The following is a 12,695-nucleotide window of genomic DNA, read 5'->3' as shown; positions in this document are numbered from 1 at the left end:
ATTTTTAGTTCTCAGACCCCAAATCATCGCTCTTAAATTTCAAAATGTCGGCAATTTTGTAAAATTTTATCAAAAAATATATATCAATTTGCAGAAGAAATTAGGCAATGGCTAGCTATTTGAAAGTGTTTAAAGATTGGGTGAACTACCAGAAGAATGTTTATAATACTCTGGGCCGTATGGAGATTTTCCGAAGACTTCTACGTGAAGGAAATGTTCGAGTTGGTAGCTTGGTAGGAACGGATAAATATGGCAACGAGTACTACGAGAATAACTATTATTTCATGGGCAGAAATCGTTTTGTGAAGTATCCATACAAAGATCATCGATTATCATTTGATGCAAGTGAAATCCCAGCAGAATGGCATAGATGGATGCATTATATGACGGATGATCCACCAAATAAAGTTATTCCAGAGCAGAGAAAATGGATGGCTGACCATGAAATCAACTATTCTGGAACTGACAAACGTTACGTACCATACAGTACAACAAGACCAAAGATTGAAGCGTGGCTGCCACCGAAAAACTGATAGTGTTGAAGATTTATCACATTACATAAATAAACACTTGATATTTTTGTTATATTGAAGATTTGGTATGGTTTAATATCTGTAACTACTCGATAGTACAGTTTAAAAACTCATGAAACAGCTGAAAAAATTGTAAAATATATTCTCAAAAGTTTTTGTAGCATTTATATTGCCTTTGAACGGGAGTAGATTTCGAACGTAACTCCCCCCTGCTAAAATATTGTGCGGGTTATTATACCGGGGGGGGGGATAAGGGTTGCTACGCTTCCAAATTCTGAGATACTGTCAAGGTAAATATTCTCGACACGTTGCAAAATATTTCCATATTTGAAAGTGATCTTGCAAACAATTTTTTTGTCACGTAGTCATATCAGGAAAGCGTCGCGTAAAGAGAACGTCTCGGGGCTTGCCACAGATATGAAAGCTTTAATTTTAGTCGGCGGTTATGGGACAAGATTACGGCCATTGACACTTTCACAGCCAAAACCACTTGTAGAGTTTTGTAATAAACCTATGATGTTACACCAAGTTGAAGCTTTAGTACAGGTACGACTGTCATTTTTACCTAAATGAGTATGATATCTATTTTGTAGCTTTTGTTTTATCGAGCATTTGTATGAAATTGTATTTGTCGTTTTCAGATAAGTTGCGTTTCTAAAATAAACTTATTTTAACAAAGCGATAGTATGGGACGTTTTTTTATATATAAACGAATTGTTTTGAATATATAAACGAATATGCTATAAATAAACGAAAAAATATACACACAATTTAAATTGCTTTAAAAACAAAGGATGATAAATTCCACTTGGCAATCGTGTAAATATATGATTTTCAGTGCAATTAATACAATCATACAATTATACAAATCAATTTGCCACATGTACATAGAATACAAGTATTAAAAAACTCGTTGATACTTTTCTGAGTGAGTGAACAGGTTCATATGGATCCATCAATGTTTGGCTATTACATTACTTGGACTTTATACTACAACCAGGATAGCTTGACTTAACACCATTACAGAAACATCTTGCCCCTCCCTGTTAGCAGTTGTCATTGTCTTGAGCAAAACATTGTTTAACCATGCTTGATATATATCAAAAGTCCAAACATTGGAGCAATTATGGAATAACTGGCCATTTCATTTCTCATCTTAGGAATTAGGTCTAGGTTACAATGTTTGCTTTTTGTGATTATTATCAGGCTGGTGTTACCCACATTATCCTAGCAGTTAGTTACAGAGCTGAAATGTTAGAAAAGGAAATGACTGCTCATGGAGAAAGAGTAAGTGAATCACTTTAAAAAATATGCTAGAAAACAACATTTCTCAACATTTAAATTATTATTAAATTTCACTTTTAGCTTGGAATAAGAATTACTTTGTCTCTTGAGAAAGAACCCCTTGGAACAGGTATTGAAACCTGAAATAATTAACCCAAAATAACTTATTCTTTGATATTCTTTCCATTTTATCTCTTGCTTCTTTTCTTTAAATTAATATAAATTTTATCATTTATATCTTTACAGCGGGACCACTGGCATTAGCAAGAAAACATCTAAAAGAAGACAACGAACCATTTTTTGTGTTGAATAGTGATGTTATGTGTTCATTTCCTTTTGCTGAAATGGAGAAATTTCACAAGGCCCATAAGAAGGAAGGGACAATAATGGTATTACTGGAAATCCTATCTGTTCTTTTCATAGAAATATCTTCCAGGTGTTTCACATATAAATAAAATAACATACAAGCACCTTTGTTTATTACCATTCATGTGTTGTAGGTGACAAGAGTGGAAGAACCATCAAAATATGGTGTCGTTGTTTATGATCAGAATTCTGGAAAGATCTCAAGATTTGTTGAAAAACCTCAAGTATTTGTTGGAAATCGAATCAATGCTGGACTCTACATGTTTAATCCTAGTATATTAGATAGGATTGAGGTACAGTTGTTTCATTATGCCCGACTGTTTTGTTTTAGTAACAGAGGGAAAGAAACCAGGTTAAATTCTGGAGGATGAGCCTTTTGCGTGTATTCTTAATGTCTTTGAGAATTTGGGTCAGGTTATAGCTCCGAGTGCCTCCTGGCCGGCTTTCCCCTCATTCCCCTTCACTTCTTCAATTATTGTAGAGACAACTTGCACTTTTTCATATCACACTAAGAGCACCTGCTCATTTTAGCCTTCATCTTTTGATAAGCCATTCATTTTCAGCTGCACAAAAAATGTAAATATGGCTCTAATTTAATTTAGCTTCGACCAACATCCATAGAAAAAGAAATATTCCCAGTTATGGCATCAGAAAGTTGTCTATATGCAATGGATTTAGAAGGTTTGAAGATTTAGTATTCCAACAAATCTTTTTGTAATAACTCTTAATCTCAAGTTCTATTTTGTAATTAAATGATATTCCTGTGGTTGTATTTTAGGATTTTGGATGGATGTGGGTCAACCAAAAGATTTTTTAACAGGAATGTGTATGTACTTACAACATCTGAAAGAAAAATCTCCAGAAAAACTTTACCAAGGATCTGGTGTTTTAGGAAACGTTTTAGTGGTGGGTGAAAGATACTTGTAGCTGGGCTCAAGCTTTCATGAATATCACAAGATTAGAAATATTTATTGAACTTCTGAGATTAGCAGTCCTGAAACCCTTAAAGCTTAAACCTCAGTTTAAGTTAAGTCATAACTTAACTTTTTTTCCAGTTTCCAGAGTTTTTAGTTTTATTAATTAAAATTGTAATACTCATTTGAAATACTCATTTATTCTACTTCTGTCATTGACCAGGACCCATCAGCTAAAATTGGTGAAAATTGTCGTATTGGTCCGAATGTAGTCATTGGTCCTGGTGTTCATATTGAAAACGGTAGAACCATCATAAATTATTTCTAATATAATACATTTTCTATCTGCAACCAGTTCTGATTTATTTCAATTTGTTTTAGGTGTGTGTCTAACACGGTGTGTTCTGTTAAAAAATTCCACGGTCAAGTCACATTCCTGGATCAGCTCTTCTATTATTGGATGGAAGTCTGTCGTTGGTCATTGGGTAAGTTGACTGGATTAATTTCAACCACGGGTTTCAACTGAAACTGATCATGTAAGACCCTGCGAAGTACGAACTGACAAATCACGTCGCAGGCCTGATGTGAGTACGCTAAGGATGGATAAATAGGGTTTGGCAAGGATAAGTAGAGTATATTTTATCCCTTACCGCCTCGTTTGCCGCGCGCCTGCTTTCTGCTTTCTGGTAGAATAATATTTTATCTCTAATATCTAATTTGGATAATTGAATATCTAATTTGGATCGAGCCCACGTAATAAGCAGTTTAAACGGATTAATTCAGTTTAACAGGATTAACGTACAACCTGAAATGAGATTATTTCCCGTGTACAAAAATATTTTTTTGTGTACATTTTTTATGAAAAATGTGTAGCACAGACTAACTCGTTTCCGTCTTAAACCTAAAAGCTGATGCAATAATAAAACATTGCTAATCCGTAGATAATTGAAACGGATTAAATCTCATCCACCAATCGTCTTGTTGTTTATCAGTGATGAGTCATGGGACTCATGGCAAATCATTTCAACTGATGCACGACATAGTTCATATTCAACTGACATAGTTCATTCATATGGATATCATCACTCAAAAAAAACTAGTACTGGAAAAAAAACGAGGTTCAACTTGAAATATATATTTACACATTGTTAATTTCGAAGGCAAACTATTTATAATATGTACACACCTTCCCACCACCCATCGTTACGCACATTAGTAAAAGCACAATTTCCTTGTATTACTTACTATGTTTCCTATAGTAAAAAGATAAGGCGATTCATGTTTCTAACAGCTTGAAACAGAGTTCACCTCACTGAGCTTAAAACGTCGGTTAAATATAAGAATTTTCAGTTTATGCATGATTTGTACACGCCTGTTGAAGGAAAGGATCTGTAAGCGTAATGAATGGTGACCAAGGCGCTAGATTGATGTGGTTACGGACTTGACCGTGGGAAGGCTCTGTTTCTCCCAGGCAGTGAAACCTCTTACGCTAATGAGTAATGACGTGTAAAAGATATAAAGATTGTCCACAGTTGTTAAATCAGTCCATATATACACCATACACAGTTCCCACTGCAAGTAGAGTAGAATTCTCGTATGTCGCTGTGGCGTAGTTATCTTTTTCACTGTCCCACACACAACGACTCGCAACGTGTAATCCCTGCCCACGCTGTTCACCAATAGTAACAAAGCATACGATTTTATATCGCTTGTAGTTGAGCTCTTTCACCCGCTTCTCGATCAGATTCGACAACCTCTTGCAATGCTCTCGACACCGACTGGAATCGTACTTTACATCTCCCAACGTCGATAAGGTTTGCTGAATTATCGGAGCAACTGTGGCAACCTCGAAGCGTTGGTCAGGTTCTGTCTTATAAGTATTTTGGTAGATTCGTCTTGGTTTTGCTAGTTGCTGCAATGCATTGCGACCCGAGGATATGGAGAGGTCCAAACTAAACGCTGGTTCATCGCAGTACGACAGGCACACTGAGGTGGATCGATTGCGTTGTTGTTGTTTCAACTCCATCATAGTTTTGGAGTCAAAAAGCGAGATACTTGGTCGTTTTTTCAACTCGGGGTTCGAGATTCTTTTCCCAGCGTCTAAACGCGGACTCTGTGCTACAACACTTTTCATTTTTCGTCTTTCAAACGTGATCCTGCTGAATTAGGTGTGAACCAACAAGTTCTGATTCGACCTTACTTTGTTTTTGTGAAATATGAAACTACGTTGTTTAGGTGTAAATATTGTGTCGTCGGATTTGACGGTGTCAGCTTACATGCTATTTTCAGTGCCATTTAGTGACAACGCAGTGATTTACTGAATAGTTCTGAATAATTCTGAATAGCAAGATAATCCATTATCGTATTTTTGGTTCATTCATAACCTTACTCGTTCCCAGGAATGTAAGAACGATCTCAATCTGTCCGGTTAAAACACCGTTGGTTTCAAAAACCACGACTCTGAAGAAAATTTGAAAGAAACCAAGTTGGAATAGCAATGCAATGCAATTCAATATTTCATTTAATACAAAACGAAAGTTTGAAATTGCAAATTTTCAAAGCTTCATTAACATTTCGTATCGTAGATGAACTCGAAGACCACTTTGCGACACACACCCTTGTTTTGCGAAGTTTCTCCCCAATTTAAACAAGTTAGTCTAGCGTGTTCATTAGGTTACTGATGATAACTGTGATTGTTCAGAACGTGCAGATCAATTAGCCTTTCTCACCATGACGAATATCCGCTATTTTTGGGGTACTTACAATTTTCTTTAAGAGTCCATAGACCATTTGAACAATAAATTAAGCCTAAAATTATAGACAGCCGCCCTGAAAAGGTCTTGCGCTCAAAATTTAAAAAAAGTACCCTAAAACTGGCGCCACATTCGTGATCGTGAGAAAGGCTAATTGTGTGTGTGACCGGCGCGCCGTGATAATAGAGGAGAACAATTTAATTTTTTTAGAGTTATCCAGTATGGATAAAATGAATTACTGCAGCTATGTAATTGTTCCAACTACATATTTTCAAACGGCTATTTTTAGGTCCGAATGGAGGGTGTTTCAGTCTTAGGTGAAGATGTCATCGTAAAGGATGAAGTCTATATCAACGGTGGACGTATTCTACCTCATAAATCAATCGGCGACTCGTGTCCTGAGCCTAAAATCATAATGTAGACACCAGAAACCTGGGACGAGGCTTTGTAGAAACAGTCACGATCACAAATATACACTGATCTCAAATTGATACGTATTCAGGAACAATCAGTCAAAATTGAGCTCATTTTTATAGGTACGCGAAGTATCAAAGAAACGTTTTGTTACCAGTTTTGTTGCTTCAGTCTCGACATTACCCAGTCTTTCTTTGCTGGCATAATTATTTTGACGTCAGTGCGCGCGTGAGATTATTTTACTCTTTTCCCGCTTCATTCTCACGTTGTCCATTTTGAGATCAGTTTTTTAAATTAATTAGTATAATTTTAGCCAAAAACTTAGTGGTTACCACCAGAGAAACAAATGGCCAAGCCATCGTATACATTTCGCCACTGGAACTGTCTCAACCAAAAAAAATAATGTTCTCAACCAAAAAAAAATAATGTTCTACTATAACAACTATAACGCGCCTTGTCACCATTTTGTGATTTTGAATTGTAATTAATTTTGAACAATGATATTATCAATGTAATTATGCCTGTGATATTGAAAGTGAGATATTGAAATAAGTAAATAATAATATCCTGTCAGTGGTACAGTCGTCCTGATAGTAATATGTGCTTGTTTGGTTCCTTAATCTCGGGGTGTCAGAATCATGTTAACCAACCTCGTTTCCAGGGTCGTCGCCACTGGGCCTGGGTGCAGTGATTTGTTTGCGGCCGTCATCGCTTGGCATTGTACCCGCCATTGGAAAATTAGTCCTTGTAGAGTACCACCAAAACAGCGCCGGGCAGACGAGCACTCAGGCTGAACGCAGCCTAAGATTTTTGTATGAAAATGTATCATGTGGAGTGTTATTTGTGGCGAATAATATCTAAGAACAAATGGCACTCACAAGTCATATTCTAGTGCATTCTATTTGCGGTGCAGGCATTCATAACCAGACCATATGAAACCACTCCCCTCCACAGAGGGTTACGAGGCAGAGATTCCAGTCTGACCGGTTTTTTTACAATCCCCAATTTTAACCTTATTACTCATATTACGTCATTGCGCTAAAAATAAAGCCTTGGCCTGGGAATTCCCGCAAATTCGTGTGTTATAAAGTCGACCTGCAACAGGCAGAAGTCGCCTTTGTCTTTGATTGAAAATTGCAAAGCGAAAGTGGTTCTCAAAACTTGCAGAAATAAATTATCGCAGCTGATCTGCTGGAAAGTTTGATCAATTTTGGCATTTGCAAAGAACCAGGTACTGGTCGTGTCGGAGCATTTCATTTTATAGCGAAGTCACCAAGAGTGCCAAGGGTCGTTTGCGCGCTTCTAGATCGAGTTTTAGTGCGATGATGTAGTCACATTTTTACCTCAAAACTGACTGCCTTCATTACAGCAAAGATGTCCTGAGAATGAAATGTTATGAAAATAATTGCTGGAACTGTTTAGAAAAGAAAATTAATACATTCGATACTGTTTACGCGTTTGGTCAGTTTGATGTTTGGGTTCTTGTTTGCTTCGATGAGTCGACGACAACGATGACGCAGCAGCAAAAAAACATAAAACATAATTTCACTATTAAACGTGTCGACATAGCATACACGCATCACTAAATCGTCAAATAAATAGACTGAAGATGTCTGGGCTATAAGAAATCAAAATTATTTTTTCGGGCAAGTTGCTATGTTTAGTTTGTTATATAATGTGCAGTTTCACTTTACAGCTGTGTCACGTGACCTAAATATTTCGATTTTATATTTAATATTTTTATATAGTTTTATATCAAGGTAAAAATAATGTTCGACTAGTTGTGGGCCCCTTTTTGACGTTGAATGGGCACCTGATGTAATATCTTCAATATTTTAGAATTTGTTGCGGAAATATGTCAGATTGTGAAGATACAGTGTTTGTTGAATGTGCGGATGATGTGAATGATGAGAGGGAACCAAGTGTGGAAGTACTTCAGTGTGACAGTGTGAATATGAGGGGTGAACGGGAAGATATTGTGGAGGTATGCACCATAACCCAATATAGATTGACAAGCGAATGGTGAATTATTAAGATATTACAGGAGCTTCATTGTACAGTTGAAAACATTTCACCCTTGAGTTGCCAAACTGCATTTATTTTTTGTACTTTAAAAGAACCCATGCAGTATGTGCATGGATAAAATGAAATCATTTAGCTTTAAACATAGTAAACTTCTAAAAAAGGAGCATGTATTAATCTGTAATTAAAAAATTGTGCAAATCTGTGTGTAAATGTTTATTTGTTAACTCAACAATAAGAGTAAAATATAATATATCTACCTTTGAATCCACTTTTGACAAACATAAAATATCCTAGTCAATTGAAGCGGTGAAAAGAGTGAAGAAAGCAATTCAGTACCAGGATGATGAATCATTACAGGAGGCCCTTGAAAAAATTAAAGAACGACCAAATATTGGTAACTATTCTATTAGCTAGTACAAAATGGCGTATCATAAACAGTTATTTATGCAATTTGTTTGTCTGAAAGCTTTCAATCTATTTATATTTCTGACTTTCAGTGTTTTATATATAATTATATCAAATCCCTTGTTTAATATAGATGCTGAATTCCAAGACAAGATTGCAGAGCTTCAGAAGATCAAAGCCACTGAAAATTTTGCTGATTTCCATGAAGTTGTTGAGGAAGTGCTTAGTATGTAATCAGTTATCGAACATGGTATTTTTACTCAGAATTAAAATACCTGTAGAGTACATATGGAACCTGATTGATTAATGAACATTTCTATTGCACAGGACAGCTAGCTGATGCCCAGGAAAAAGCCCAGACTGGCAAGACTTCACTAAGTCGACCAATTGAGATTCTGAATGAAGTCTTACCAGTGTTTCGAAAGGCATGTGCAAGTCACATAGAGAAGATTCAGGCATCACCGGAAGTTAATAAGACCCTGAATGAGCTTGAAAAAATTCGGCTGGACATCAAGCAATGTGAGAAAACTGACTGTGGGGATGTTGAGAAAGCAAAGAAGTTAGAAAAGAAAGGAGAAAAGTTGCTTGGTAAGATGTACATGTAACACTTACGCCTGTATTCTAAAAGCTCACTCACACTCAAACTCATTGAGTGGAAGATCTTAATCTTCTCATAACGCTTCAATGGCGGTATTTCCAGCCGAACAGGGGCTTGATTTTCAGTAATTTACCTTATATCTTTCCATCTATTCAGAAAAAACTTTCTCATTGATCAGCATTAACAAAATTTATATGTCACACTCAATGAGTGTGAGTGTGAGTGAGCTTTTTGAATACAGGTGTTAGTGTGGAGTTATATGGTGCTACGTCCTTAATTATGATAATACTTTTTATGTAATTGGGTAATCAGCATGCTGCAGGTAGGTTTACATGCAGAAGACATGTATGAAAACAATTAAGATTTTTACCGATCTGTTAAAACAATTCAGAACTTTTTGCTTCCTTTAGTGGTAATTAAGGCATATGCATATATGACATATACTCTAACTATGAATGACGAAATGCCTTTTTGCATTGAAATAATTGACTATTCATAAGTTACCAATACTACTACTACCAGTACTATAGTAAAGAAATAGTTTATTAACTTCTTATAAGTACTAGTAGTTTTGTATATGCTAAAACAGGTGGTAAAGTTAATTAATCGCTAGCACTGCTCGAATATTTAGAGGAGGCTGTCAGACACAGCATTCTGGATGTTGAAAAGATTGAAAAAAGGATTAAAGAAGAAGATGAAGCTGGAATACTGATCTATTTTGAAAACACAAAAAAAGAAACAAATGAAAGAATGGATTTTCTTACAGATGATTTTGTACAGATGAAAAACAACTGCGCTGATGATATTCAGTTAACTGGTAAGCATTTATTCTGTTTAAAAACAGACTAATGGACTCAATCACCTCCATGTACACTTAATGACAATTTCCAGGGGATCTGAAGTCAGTCAGTGAAATCTTATGTGTTAACTGTGAGTAACCCTGAAAATTAATGTGAAGATAAGTCATTAAATGTCTGCTAAGACAAAGCAGGCATAAAGAGGAAAATGTAAAAAATACCTAAAGTGTTATCGAATTGTGTTTGATGTTTAGAACAAGCTCTGGATATTGAAATCCAAAGCAAAGAACACGCATTTGCAAAGTTTGAAGCCAAAGACAGGGAACTGGAAGGCCAGATTGAAGTTCAATTAGAGAAAGAAGAAGAATTAAGAAAACAACTGGAAAAAGTTCAAGAAGAACGTAGAGCTTTGGAAGAAGAAAGAGAGCTGAGGGGAGCAATGCAGGATAAAGCTAATGTGGTAAGATACTGTCAGAAAAAAGCACTTATTATCAATCACGTATTATCGTTTTGTTACCAACGGGCAATTGTAACGAGACATTTCCAAATTAAAGGTGCACAAACAAGCCGAGGATGAGTTACGACAACTGCAGGCCAACTTAAACGATCTTTTGGTCAAAGTAAACACAGCAAATGTTGTACTTAAACAGACAAAAGGTATTAATAATGACTCGATAATTAATAAACTCTTAATTTTTACAGCAATTGTATTTGTAAACCTCGGAATAGCCAAATGTTTTGAAACGTGAAAAGCGTTCTTTTTCTTCATGATACACAGTATGAGGAACAGATTTTCAATTTTCCAAGCAGTCGCTGATGCTGTGTCATATCCTCATGCATAGCATAGGTTGTTCTTTTTTCTGTTAGATCCTAAGAATTTTTGTTATTTATTTGAAGATGTGTGCAATATTCTCTTCGACAAAGCAGTGGAAAGCAAAAGGCTACAAAACCATGATTTGCAAAATGTTTTGCTTCTCGTCAAGAGAAACAGATACAATGCTTTACTTGCTCAAGGCGTGAACTATCTCAATATCCAGGAGAGAGAAAGCGGCACGATTGATTTGTTGAAGGATAAGGTTGGTCAATACGACTATAAAAATATCACTACGATATCAACAGGACTAAAATTTATTAAATCAAGAATTTGAGATTCTGCAGAGCCCCTGGGAGGAAACATATTCACTCTAAATAGAACAAAAACAAACTTTGCTTGTTCAGGGTAGGACCTCAGAACAGCTCCGTAAATGAATTGTTGCTGTCAATTCTGAGTTCAATGATGGTCTCTTTACATGCATGTGAATCACATGAATTTTTTCACATTGAGTTCATGTTTCCTCAAATAGTCTGTTTGCATTTCAGATTAAGAAGAAGAAAGAGAAGTTACATGACTTTTTGAAACGTCGCGTGGAAAGCGAAGCAAAGAAGCAAAGTGCCAAGATTAAAGTAATGAGTGAAGAACTGGAAGCAAGCGTGAAAAATTTGAAGAAAGTGAACGAGAAGTTGCTAGGTTTGCAAGAAGATATAACTATACTGCAGAGTGAATTGGGCGGAACATCGTACAAGACATTGAAACAAGCATGTAAGTGAATTATTCAACCATGATTATAATTCAGATCAGAATGTAGGGAACTCTAATCCGGCTCATTTTCCCGCAGTCACCTAGAGAACTGATATAAACTAATGAAGGTTTATTCTTCTCAAAAGTCGGTAACGATCACTTCGCAAACTCGCTGCGAATGTCTTCATCTAATTGGAATACTTCTGTTTTGATTTTGGTATTTTGGTGTCGTACCCGTGGTGGTCTTGCGAAGGGGTTTCGCGATGACTGCAGTGGAAGACGCTCGCCTCACCATCATTAGTATTGGATGAATATACAATAGTCTGAGCTTTCCTAATTACTTATAAGATTAAATATCTTCTTTTCTCAACAGTTGCTGATTTCAAGTTGATTAACGAAAGTGAAGAAAGTTTTTCCTTGCCTTCCATGCCGTACTAGAAGACCACTCGCGTTGTGAGGTGAAATATGCTTATATTAAAATTCATATTTTCAAAAATGGACTGAATTTGTCCATAAAAACAAATAAACTTTACTAATAACTGGAAGTTTTAAACGTCCAGGTTAAATGCTAACGACTTACTGTTTATCCGACGTAGTTAGCTTGATGTGATATATATAAAAACAAAAAGAAACAGTGGATGTAATAACAATGTATCATAATTAATAAATTACCCAGGGCGCAGGTACCACTTGGGCAGCAGGGGGCAGCCATATGCCTTTACTACCATATAATAGTACCATACATTCACCATCTGATCTTAAACGTCATTCTCAGGCTCTGCTATAATCACGATATGACGGATATGTACCCTTCTCTACTTCTAAAACTCTGCCCCCGCTGACCTAAACTGCCTCCTGCGCCTCTCCGTAATTAACACCCGGGTCACCAGACATTATTTTAGGACCAACAAACGAATAGGAATGTAACAAATTAGATTTTAACACTGGGGCCAGTTGTATAAAAGGGTTTACTTTTAATTATAGTCAGTTACAGGAGGCATATCAAATGGTGTATTTTGAAATAACTATGACTCAAAATGTCTCAATC

The 12,695-nt window shown here is 36.1% G+C and overlaps 3 protein-coding genes across 3 annotated transcripts; all 3 read left to right on the top strand.

Moving 5' to 3' along the window:
* Positions 1-107: 107 nt before the first annotated feature.
* LOC114521921 (NADH dehydrogenase [ubiquinone] 1 alpha subcomplex subunit 12-like) lies at positions 108-533 on the top strand. Its single transcript, XM_028542495.1, has one exon. It carries the CDS (start codon positions 108-110, stop codon positions 531-533), a length of 426 nt encoding a protein of 141 aa, XP_028398296.1.
* Positions 534-783: 250 nt separating this feature from the next.
* LOC114521815 (mannose-1-phosphate guanyltransferase beta-A-like) lies at positions 784-7,257 on the top strand. Its single transcript, XM_028542356.1, has 11 exons — positions 784-823; positions 899-1,079; positions 1,740-1,820; positions 1,899-1,947; positions 2,064-2,206; positions 2,318-2,476; positions 2,786-2,864; positions 2,962-3,089; positions 3,321-3,399; positions 3,479-3,582; positions 6,140-7,257. Exons 2-11 carry the CDS (start codon positions 951-953, stop codon positions 6,269-6,271), a joined length of 1,083 nt encoding a protein of 360 aa, XP_028398157.1. The 5' UTR covers positions 784-823; positions 899-950; the 3' UTR covers positions 6,272-7,257.
* A 120-nt stretch (positions 7,258-7,377) lies between these two features.
* LOC114521813 (golgin subfamily A member 6-like protein 22) lies at positions 7,378-12,691 on the top strand. The gene is made up of 11 exons (XM_028542354.1): positions 7,378-7,495; positions 8,104-8,248; positions 8,584-8,683; positions 8,828-8,920; positions 9,022-9,282; positions 9,924-10,109; positions 10,344-10,549; positions 10,644-10,746; positions 10,987-11,165; positions 11,449-11,668; positions 12,021-12,691. Exons 2-11 carry the CDS (start codon positions 8,120-8,122, stop codon positions 12,083-12,085), a joined length of 1,542 nt encoding a protein of 513 aa, XP_028398155.1. The 5' UTR covers positions 7,378-7,495; positions 8,104-8,119; the 3' UTR covers positions 12,086-12,691.
* Positions 12,692-12,695: the final 4 nt, after the last annotated feature.

The sequence above is a fragment of the Dendronephthya gigantea genome, unplaced genomic scaffold (genome assembly GCF_004324835.1).
Source record: "Dendronephthya gigantea isolate DGI-Jeju-01 unplaced genomic scaffold, DenGig_1.0 000021F, whole genome shotgun sequence".
Classification (NCBI taxonomy): domain Eukaryota; kingdom Metazoa; phylum Cnidaria; class Anthozoa; order Malacalcyonacea; family Nephtheidae; genus Dendronephthya; species Dendronephthya gigantea.
Note: the sequence above shows the minus strand (reverse complement) of the source record. Positions and strands in the feature narration are given on the sequence as shown.

Coding starts and splice junctions, on each gene's coding strand:
- LOC114521921 (XM_028542495.1), top strand. CDS start 108: ATGGCTAGCTATTTGAAAGTGTTTAAAGATTGGGTGAACTACCAGAAG.
- LOC114521815 (XM_028542356.1), top strand. CDS start 951: ATGAAAGCTTTAATTTTAGTCGGCGGTTATGGGACAAGATTACGGCCA. Junction 1,821..1,898: donor TGACTGCTCATGGAGAAAGA/GTAAGTGAATCA, acceptor TTTCACTTTTAG/CTTGGAATAAGAATTACTTT. Junction 3,400..3,478: donor TGGTGTTCATATTGAAAACG/GTAGAACCATCA, acceptor AATTTGTTTTAG/GTGTGTGTCTAACACGGTGT.
- LOC114521813 (XM_028542354.1), top strand. CDS start 8,120: ATGTCAGATTGTGAAGATACAGTGTTTGTTGAATGTGCGGATGATGTG. Junction 10,110..10,343: donor TGATGATATTCAGTTAACTG/GTAAGCATTTAT, acceptor TTTGATGTTTAG/AACAAGCTCTGGATATTGAA. Junction 10,550..10,643: donor TGCAGGATAAAGCTAATGTG/GTAAGATACTGT, acceptor TCCAAATTAAAG/GTGCACAAACAAGCCGAGGA.